The sequence below is a fragment of the Gossypium arboreum genome, chromosome 12 (genome assembly GCF_025698485.1).
Source record: "Gossypium arboreum isolate Shixiya-1 chromosome 12, ASM2569848v2, whole genome shotgun sequence".
In the NCBI taxonomy this organism is placed as follows: Eukaryota; Viridiplantae; Streptophyta; class Magnoliopsida; order Malvales; family Malvaceae; genus Gossypium; species Gossypium arboreum.
The window spans coordinates 86,115,584-86,125,890 of NC_069081.1; the positions used below are offsets into that span (position 1 = coordinate 86,115,584).

General features: G+C 39.2%; 1 protein-coding gene and 1 non-coding gene across 2 annotated transcripts; one reads left to right on the forward strand and one right to left on the reverse strand.

Moving 5' to 3' along the window:
- Positions 1-477: 477 nt before the first annotated feature.
- Positions 478-1,053, reverse strand: LOC108451146 (uncharacterized). The gene is made up of 2 exons (XM_017748877.1): positions 858-1,053; positions 478-764 (listed from the first exon to the last, which is right to left on the reverse strand). Exons 1-2 carry the CDS (start codon positions 1,051-1,053, stop codon positions 478-480), a joined length of 483 nt encoding a protein of 160 aa, XP_017604366.1.
- An 8,893-nt stretch (positions 1,054-9,946) lies between these two features.
- LOC128286035 (small nucleolar RNA R71) lies at positions 9,947-10,053 on the forward strand. The gene has a single exon (XR_008276582.1). It is a non-coding gene; the product is annotated as a small nucleolar RNA R71 (small nucleolar RNA).
- Positions 10,054-10,307: the final 254 nt, after the last annotated feature.

Consider the following 10,307-nt stretch of genomic DNA (forward strand, 5'->3'; position numbering starts at 1 on the left):
GACATCCATACCCCACATTGAGAAAGGCCATGGGGAAGTCATAACATGAAGAGGTGAATGAGGCACATGAATCTTGTCACCATAAATTTGGCACTTATGACATTTCTTGGCATAGATGCAATCTCCTTCCATTGTAGACCAGTAATACCCGAATCTCATAATTTTTTTGGTCATTGTAAACCCATTGGCATGCGTCCCACAGACACCTTCATGGACTTCTTCTAGGATTTTTTTTGCTTCAACAGCATTAACACATCTGAGCAGCACTTGGTCTTTCCTTATTTTATAAAGGATTTCACCATCTAAGACATAGTCAATGGCCAGCCTCCTCAACGTTCTTTTATCATTTTTCATTTCCTGATCAGGATATACACGATTTTTCACATATCGTAGAAAATCCTAATACCAAGGATGATCATCCCTCTCTTCCTCTTCGTCGATATTGTAACAATGAGCTGAAGCATCACTAATACACATCTAAATTGGCTTCATATCCTCTTGTTTATTTGTTCTAATCATGGAAGCTAACGCAGCAAGGGCATTAGCCATCTGATTCTCATCACACGGGAGATAATGGAAAGTGATATCATCAAACACCTTGATTAAGTCCAGAACCAGCTCTCGGTAATTGATCAACTTTGAGTCTCTTGTTTCCCATTCACCCTTGAGCTGATAGATTACTAGTGCAGAATCCCCATACACCTCTAACACCTTAATTTTGCGCTCTACGGCCGCACGAATGCCCATGATACATGCTTCGTACTCTGCCATATTATTTGTGCAATCAAAATCCAATTTGCAAGTGAATGGATAGTGATCTCCATTTGGGGATATCAAAACCGCCCCAATTCCATTACCAACAGCGTTTGACACTCCGTCAAAATTTAGTTTCCAAGGATGATCTTCTAGAGTGTCTTCTTGAGTGGCTGCCACATACATTAGATCTTCATTGGGAAAATCAAAAGTTAAAGGCTCGTAATCTTCTAAAACTCTACTGGCTAGAAAATCTGCTATTGCACTCCCTTTTACAGCCTTCTGGCTCACGTAAACCATGTCAAATTCAGAAAACAGAATTTTTCATTGGGCTATCCTTTTATTCAGAGCAGCTAACTCCATCATGTACTTAAGAGGATCTAATTTTGAGATTAACCCAGTTGTATGATACAACATGTACTGCCTCAATCTCCGAGTTGTCCAGACCAAAGCACAACATAGCTTCTCAATTGGTGAATATCTCATCTCACACTCAGTGAATTTCTTACTGAGGTAGTATATCGCCTTTTCTTTCTTTCATGTCTTATCGTGTTGACCAAGCACACATCACATTGAATGGTCAAATACTGTCAAATACAATATCAATGGTCTACTCGGGTTGGATGGTGTTAACACTGGGGGATTGGACAGATACTGTTTAACCCTGTCAAAGGTCTTCCGGCACTCTTCATCCCACACACCTGGGTTGTGTTTCTTGAGAAGACGAAATATGAGGTTGCATTTCTCAGTTAGTTGCGAAATAAATCGGGCGATGTAGTTTAGGCTTCCTAGAAAACCTCAAACTTCCTTCTGAGTGCGTGGCGGAGTTAATTGTTGTATAGCCTTGACTTTGTCGGGGTCGACCTCAATTCTTTTTTCACTGATAACAAAATCGAGAAGCTTTCCTAATCTAGCTCCAAAAGTACATTTTGTTGGATTAAGTTTTAGCTGGAACTTTTTCAGCCTCAAGAACAATTTCCTCAAAACCTATATGTGCTCTTTTTCTGTTCGGGATTTTGCGATCATATCGTCGACATAAACCTCAATCTCCTTGTGCATCACGTTGTGAAACAAGGTTACCATAGCTCTTTAATACGTTGCTCCCGCATTTCTTAACCCAAATGACATCATCTTATAGCAAAATGTTCCCCACAAGGTTATGAACGTGGTTTTTTCCATGTCTGCAAGATGCATCTTTATTTGATCGTATCCCAAGAAACCATCCATGAAAGAAAACAATGAGTAACCCGCCGTATTATCCACGAGAGTGTCAATATGGGGTAGCGGGAAGTTGTCCTTTGGGCTAGCCTTGTTTAGGTCTCTGTAATCCACACACATCCGCACTTTTCCATCTTTCTTAGGGATGGGGACGACATTGGCTACCCATTCAGAGTAATTCACCACTTGTAAGAACACCCAGCATCAAATTGTATCCTGACCTGTTCTCTTATTTTTACTGCAACATCGGGTCTCATCCTTCAAAGTTTCTGTTGAACAAGCTTGCACTCTTCTCTTATAGGGACTCGATGTACAGCAATATCAGCGCTTAAACCAGGCATGTCTTGATACGACCACGCGAAGATATCTTTGAACTTCTGCAGTTGTTTAACGAGGTCTCACCTTGTTTCCTTGGCTATCCAAGTTCTGATTTTCACTTCTTTTCTTTCTTCCAAAGTCACATTCTCAGTTGTCTCCTTATGAGGTTGAATATGTTTCTCTTCCCGTTCTACCATCTTTAACAAATCCGAAGATATCTCACAATCTTCGTCATCTTCAAAATCCTGAGATCCCTCTAAACACACATCTCGCTCAAAAAGAGATTCTGGGTTCGTAAAAATGCTGCTCATGATGTTGATATCTAGGGACCTATTATAATACAAAAGAATTATCCAAAGAATGAATCGAAGGGTGGCTTATTTGTATGGCATGTGATCATGTGGTTTCGTGATAGGTTTTAGATATTTATAATTACTCGTTCTTGAACTAACTATTATTGCGATGTAGGCAAGTGTACCTATCGAACAGTAGTATAGTTTTAGCAAGACCGGATTGTCGAACCCAAAGGAACTAAAAGTACTAGTAATGACTGTCTTTTTATTATCTAGCCTAAGAATAAAGAGGTTTTGTTTTAATTAACTAATTATCTAAACTAAGAACGCACAGAAAAAAGAATTGGGGAATTACTTTTGGGAAAAATCGATTGACTTAAGACAATACCTAAGGAAAAATCCTCCTAGACTTTACTTGTTATTCTAGCTCCGAATCGGACGATTTATTCATTCAACTTGTTCCGTAGAGATCCCTAAGTTATGTTATTATCCCTATTCAAGACTAATAACATCTAATCCCTAGATTGATTAACCGAGACTTTTATCTAATTAACACTTTAGGGTTGCATTAACTCGATCTATAGATCTCCTTATTAGGTTTCACCCTAATCTGGCAAAATCTTGTCACCCTATGTCTAGGCGCGCAATCAACTCCGCTTAATTATGGCAAGTGTACTCTTAGACAGGGTCTATTCCTCCTCTGAATAAGAGCATGTCTTGAATCAGTATCCTGGGATATCAAAACAAGAACTAAGAACACATAATTAAGAACAATTTAAATATTTATCATACGACTCAGAAAATAATAACAAGATTCATCTTAGGTTTCATTCCCCTTAGGTATTTAGGAGTTTTAGTTCGTAACTAAATAAGAAAACATCTCAAAAGAATAAAGAATACAAAATATAAAGAAAACCCAAAACTCCTGAAGGGAAATTGAGAAGAGATCTTCAGTCTTGATGATGAATTCGGCTTCTGAGATGGATCAATTGGCTTCCTTGGAGTAATTCCTTACTCCCCCTTCTCTATCTCTTTTTTCTTCCTCTTCTAGGGTGTACTTATGGGCTTTGGAATGCCTAGAAGCCCTCAAAATTAGCCTTTTCTGAATTGGACTCAACTTGGGCTCGACAGGGACATGCCCGTGGCACACGGCTGTATGGTCTGCCTGTGAGGAGGTCCAGGCCGTGTTGATTTCGTACTTTGTCCCATTTTTTGCGTTTTTGGCCCGTTTCTCGTTCCTTTCGCTCTCCTATGCTCTCCTAAGTATAAAACATAAAATTAAAGCATTAGGAGCATCGAATTCACCAATTCTAATGAGAAATCATCCATAACATGCATTAAACATGGGGTAAAAATATGTATAATTTACGGTTTATCAAATACCCCTACACTTAAGCATTTGCTTGTCCTCAAGCAAAATTCTCAACTCATAATCAAAATAAATTCTTCTCAACTTATAATTTCTATCGATAATATCTCAGAATATTCCATAGGTAATCATACATTGAGAATTCAACTACAAGAACATAAAAGTTTCAAACATTCCAAGTTGAGTATTTAATCATGCAAACATAGGTGTCTCTCCGCATCTAAGTAATTACCTTTGATTCAGATTATCACAGAGTTTTACATCCTTACTAAAGATTCACTCAAATCACTCGAGGTGTTTAAGGACAATAAATGAAGCACTCAATAGTCAATAATGAAAAGTCATTACCATAAGCTTGCATGAAAATCAAATCTCCACCACTATAATTTAAGATGATACATCAATCAAAAGGTTTTTAGAGGGTTGTAGTAAGGCTTGGTTAGGGGGGTGTGATCACAAGCTGAAAGAAGGGTTAGAATCAAAATTGAATTGAAAAATTGCCTAAATAGAAAAAGAGTTAATCCTCACTTGCGTACAATAGAGCTTCTTCTCAGAATATGAAATTACAGATATGTATACATAGTTTTTTTTTAAGAACCAGTTAAATAATATAAACTAACTATTAAGAACAAAACATAGCTACACAATCCATTCAACTCAAATCTCGACAAAAATAGGGATTAATTTAGGGGATTTCTACAATAACGGGTTAAAGGTTAATATTAAGGGTAATACAAGAAATGACTTGTTAGGCTCAAGAGGGTTAATCCTAAGTGCCTTAATCATTTTGATATATCAAATCAAATGGTGTGGTCTCGACATGCATAATCAAGCAAGTTCTAGAATAATAATTCAATACTGACGCACTTAAAGCAATAATAAAAGTGAGCATGAAAGAATTAATAAATGCTCAAAAGGCTCAAAAATCTCACAAAAATTATGGCTTTTTTTATTTTTAAACCCGTGAATTCCAATTCAAAGTAATACCTAGACTTAGGGAAACAACCTATAATTTTAAATTCTTAAAAGTCAACTCATCATGCTTGATTCTCTAATGTCTTAAAGTTTAAACAACCAATGCATAAATCCCTATGTTTTAATTCAAGATATATCAATCAAAATCATAAATCAATTAAAATTTATCCTAAATATGATATGAGAGCTTTTCAAGAGAACAAGGTAATCATTTAGGGATTTTTCTGATAATGAAATAAATACCCTCCCACACTTAAGATGTACATTGCCCTTAATGTACAAAGATAGATATTAGAGTATATAAAATTAAGATAGGGAGAGAAGTGAAACTTCCTGTATGATGAATTCCTCGAACTAGAGTTCTGAAGAGGAATCGGTTCGAGAGTAGAGGAGGATACTCCGGCGGTCGTAGAGGTTCATTAGGCCATAAGTCCTGCACCAAAAGGATATTATCTCTAGTGGTAACTATGGTCGTGGGCGAGCAGGACATGGCAGTCTTGGAGAACCTTTCCCGGTGGAGCTTTAGTTCCTATGTGACGATGAGCTTAAGGGCTCTATATAACTGTGATAAAATCATGAACTTTTTAGGAATATTAGGAAGGAGAATTACTCATAAAGAAAAACCAAAATTGATAATTAAAAATAAAATTCTAAAATATGCTAAAAAATAAAGATAAAATTAAAAATAAAAGTAGTTTTAATAAAAATTAAAAGAATAAAAATAAATAAATAAATGTTTTTACACATCTTCATAGGTGAGACTGGCGATGAGATGTGCAGGTGCTGACAAATCTGCTGTAGGGTTGCAGTAATGTTGTCAAATCGTTAAAAACAATGCTGCTAGAATCGGGTGAAGCACTCAGAGATGTCAGCATATGAAGCTGTCGCATGAACTGGACGAGAGGGTGGTGGTGGCTGAGTCGGTGGGTCCTCGTGCTGTGAGAGGACATTATCAGGAATGTCTTCGTAGGCCTCCTCCTCAGTAGATTGGGCGAGACGATACTGGGGAGGGTAGGTTCCTTGGTGCCTCTCGATCATCCTCTTGCTAAGCATACTCGAGATGCCTTGTGGAGACAACTGGCCGATGAGGGTGAGGAATGATTCTTGGGCCGCGGTGTTGAGGAGCCCGAAATGTCGCGCCAGTCGAGTCACGTAGGGGCCAATGGAGATAACCCCCTTCCGATGCCACTCAGTCTGGTGCTGAATCCCAAGGGCGATGAAATAGGCAAGGTCGATGACGTGCCCTTGTGACATGCACCATAAGAAGTAGGCATCGTGGGTGTTGATGACGCCAGTGCTCTCTCGCCTCCCTATAATCGTGTGAGCTAAAATAACGTGTAAGTACCTCAGGGATGGTAGGAGAACTGATGCCTTGGAGCGACTAGGATTGTAGGAGGCCGTGCTAGGGGCCAAAGTGTGCCAACACTTCGAGGGAGAGAAATGTATATGGCGACTAAGAGCATGTAGTTCATTCTCCTCCTTGAACTCCTCCGTATATAAGCCTAGTGCCGCACCGAACTCTGGGACGCTTAGCTGGCGGACTAACCCCCTAGTCGAAACTGTACCGTGCCGGGATCATCGTAGTTCATCATTACGGTCTGAAGATGGAACGTTGAGCATAATTCCATCGTGATCTCGAGGTATATTAGTTCGATGATCCCAAAAAATAGCTCCCAAAGGTCGGTGGTTAAGAGCGCCCGAATCGCATTAGCCATCTGAACTTGTTCTACGGAAGCCCAGTAGATGCAACGGCCCGCAATTAAGGGTCGGGCCCGAAGTATCTAGAAAAGTTCTTCTTGGGGCCTTCGAGGAAACTGTAGAAGAGGGTGACGAATTTCTGTGGTTAGACCTGCAGAAGAGGACGCTACCTTCCTCTTCTTTGAAGCAGGTATGACGGTTTTCTTTCCTCTTGAAGACGACATTGTGCACTTGCAAGTGGAAACATCAATTCGTCTTTTGATGAGTGGACAATTTATAATATATAAAAGGAATGCGACTAAATTCGAAAAGGAAAATGCATAACTATATTCAGCCACAATTACTAAATTCAATTAAAACAATAAGTTCAATGACCCATTTCTTTGTGGCATGAGCATGGTAATATAAGTAAAAATGGAAAGGAATGGAATGCAAAATACTATATGAATGAAAAGAGATGTCAACAAAATATGCATGATTATTTCAACTATCCTAGCCATGAATATTCACTTCTAACTAATTGAATGAAGTGTAGGAATCATGTAATGAGTAAGATTTTAAACATGAGAAAGATGATAACTTGTTTGATAAATGAAATTTATGTGATTATCAATATCGATATAACATGAAAAATATAGATTAATATGATAAATATCATTATAAATCAATGAAATACAATAAAAATGAGTTAACAAACGCTAAGGGGAGAGATTTTTCGTCGAGAATGGAGTTGTAGGCAACGCACGGGTGTGGCAGGGAGGCCATGTGGAGTTGCAGCGGCTAGGTTTAGGGTTTTTGAATGGGGAAGAAAATGAATAGTGCAGGGTATTTATAGATTTTAGGCCACACAGCCAGGGCACACGCTCGTGTGCCCCAATTTTAGCCCGTGTGATTCGCGAATTTCAAATTTGGGCGCGTCTGACATTTAGTACACGCCTATGTTCCTCGGGCATGTGGGTTCACACAGCCGTGTCGCACGACCGTGTCTAGCTTCGTTCGCTTCTCCCACGCCTGTGTGTGCAAGCCCCACGCCCGTGTTAATTTAACAGGTTCGACCACGAGTGTTCCGCACAGGCGTGTCGAACGCCCATTCTATTTTAACAGGTCTATCCATGGTTCTTCCACAAGGGCATGTCGCACGCCCGTGTTGTTTTGGCAGGCTCCACCACAGCCATATTGCACTGCCGTGGTGTTTTATCGTAGGTCGTGTTGGGGAAATCCTTGCCCTGTTTTCACACGGCCTTAAGCAAGCCCGTGTGCTTGGCCGTGTCTCTGTGAAAACACCTATATTCAAGATTTCTATTAGTAAGTTAGGATTTAAATACCAAAATTTAAAGAAATTAATATTGTTAGTGCTCGGGTTGCCTCCCGAGCAGCGCTTATTTATAGTCTAAGCTTGACTTACCTCTCTAGTGAATGGTCATGGTGGTTTGAGGAGTTTATACTCCTCATTCCTGCTATCAATCTCATCAAAATAAGGTTTTAATCGGGTGTTGTTTACCTTAAAAGTGCCGAACTTGGGATGACTCACCTCTATCGTACCGAATGGAAAAATACTGAGTACCGTAAGAGGGATTTCCTCATTCGGTGTAGTAGTGACAATGTGGGGATCTGCGGCATCTAATAAGACCTTATCGCCAACCTTAAATTGGTTTGGAGAGGTATCGGGCTCGTTTTAGCGTAGTTTTGATTTGTCAGGTGTTATTAGTTTGTGTGTCTGCCATTCATCGAGTTCCTCGATTTGTAGTCTTCAATCTTCATGAATAGGTTCTCTACTATTGCTTGAGAATGACTCGTGTGCTTCTTTCAGATTCATTTTCTGCAAAGTAGGTTGCACTATATTGTTAGTTTTAGTAGAATGGTTGAAATGATCACCTTCAATTCCTGATGTGTTGCCAGAATTACGAGCTTGAAGGGTGATTGTTTCGTCTCCCACCCGGAGTGTGAGTTCACCTGTGCCAACATTAATGATGGTTTTAGCAGTTGCTAAAAAGGGTCTTCTTAGAATTAAGGGAGGATTGCTATCCTCTTCTATGTCTAGAATAATAAAGTCAATGGGAAATATAAATTTATCAATTTTAACTAGCACATCTTCAATAATACCTCTAGGGAATCTTATAGTTTTATCTGCTAATTGAATGTTCGTCCTAGTCTGTTTGGGTTTCCCGAGACCTAGTTGCATAAACATTTTGTAAGGCATGACGTTGATACTAGCCCCTAGATCAGCTAATGCATGATTAACATCTAAACTACCGATTAAGCAATGAATAGTAAAGTTCCCTGGGTCTTTTAGTTTGTTGGGTAGTTTATTTTGGAGAATGGCCGAGCAAACTGCATTCAGCTCCACATGCGACATCTCGTCCAACTTCCTCTTATTTGCTAAAAGCTCTTTTAAAAATTTCATTGCATTTGGCATCTGTGATATAGCTTCAATAAACGATAAGTTAATATGTAATTTTTTTAAGAGTTTAAGGAATTTACCGAATTGTTCATCTGAGCGGTCTTTTCTTGTCGCGTTGGGGTATGGCATACGAGGTTTATATTCGACAGTCACTGGTTTGTTTGTATTTTGATCTACCTCACCTTGACTTTGCTTACCACAGTTTCTTGCCTCGGTTCTGGTTCAGGCTCAACGACTCTTTCGTCATCTTGAATATTAATTGCGTTGAGTTGTTCCCTTGGGTTAGGTTAGGTATTACTTCGCAAACTACCCTGTGGTCGTTTGGAGATTAGTTTGGAAAGTTGGCCTATCTGAGTTTCGAGGCTTTGGATCGACACTTGTTGATTTTTAAGTGCTGTCTCGGTGTTCTGGAAATGGGTTTCTGACATTGATATAAACTTTGAGAGGATGTTGTTGGTTGCCCCATGAGAAATTGGGGTGGTTCCTCCAACTTGCATTATAAGTGTTACTATATTGATTGTTTTGAGGTCAAGAATTATTACCCATGTAGTTTAATTGCTTGTTATCCATGCTGTGGCCATAAGGTTGGTATTTTGAATGGTTTGTTCCACCGCTATTTGCTTCGCACTGCATTACTAGGTGAACCTATGAAGAACTAAGAAAACCATCAATCTTTTTATTCAAGAGTTCTACCTTATTAGAGAGCATGGTGACCGAATCGACGTTATAAACGCCGACTGTTTTTGTTGGCTTTGTCCTCATGACTTGCCACTGATATTTATTCAGTGACATCTCCTCTATAAACTCATGGCATCTTCCGGTGTTTTATTGTTAATGGTTCCGCCCACTGCTGCATCAACCATTTGCCGAGTCGAAGGATTCAGACCATTGTTAAATGTTTGTACTTGGAGCCAAAGTGGTAACCCATGGTGAGGGCACCTTCTCAGTAAGCTCTTGTATCTCTCTCATGCATCATAGAGGGTTTTTAAATCCATCTGCACAAAAGAAGAGATATCATTACGTAATTTAGCCGTTTTAGCCGGTGAAAAATATTTTAGTAAAAATTTTTCAGTCATTTGTTCCCAAGTAGTAATTAACCCTCGTGGTAACGAGTTCAATCAATGTTTAGCTTTGTTCCTCAATGAAAAGGGAAACAACCGAAAAAGTATGGCATCATCAGAAACGTCATTAATTTTAAATGTATCGAATAGTTCTAAGAAGTTGGCTAAATGAGCGTTGGGATCCTCATCCTGCAAACCATCAAACTAAACAAATTGTTGTA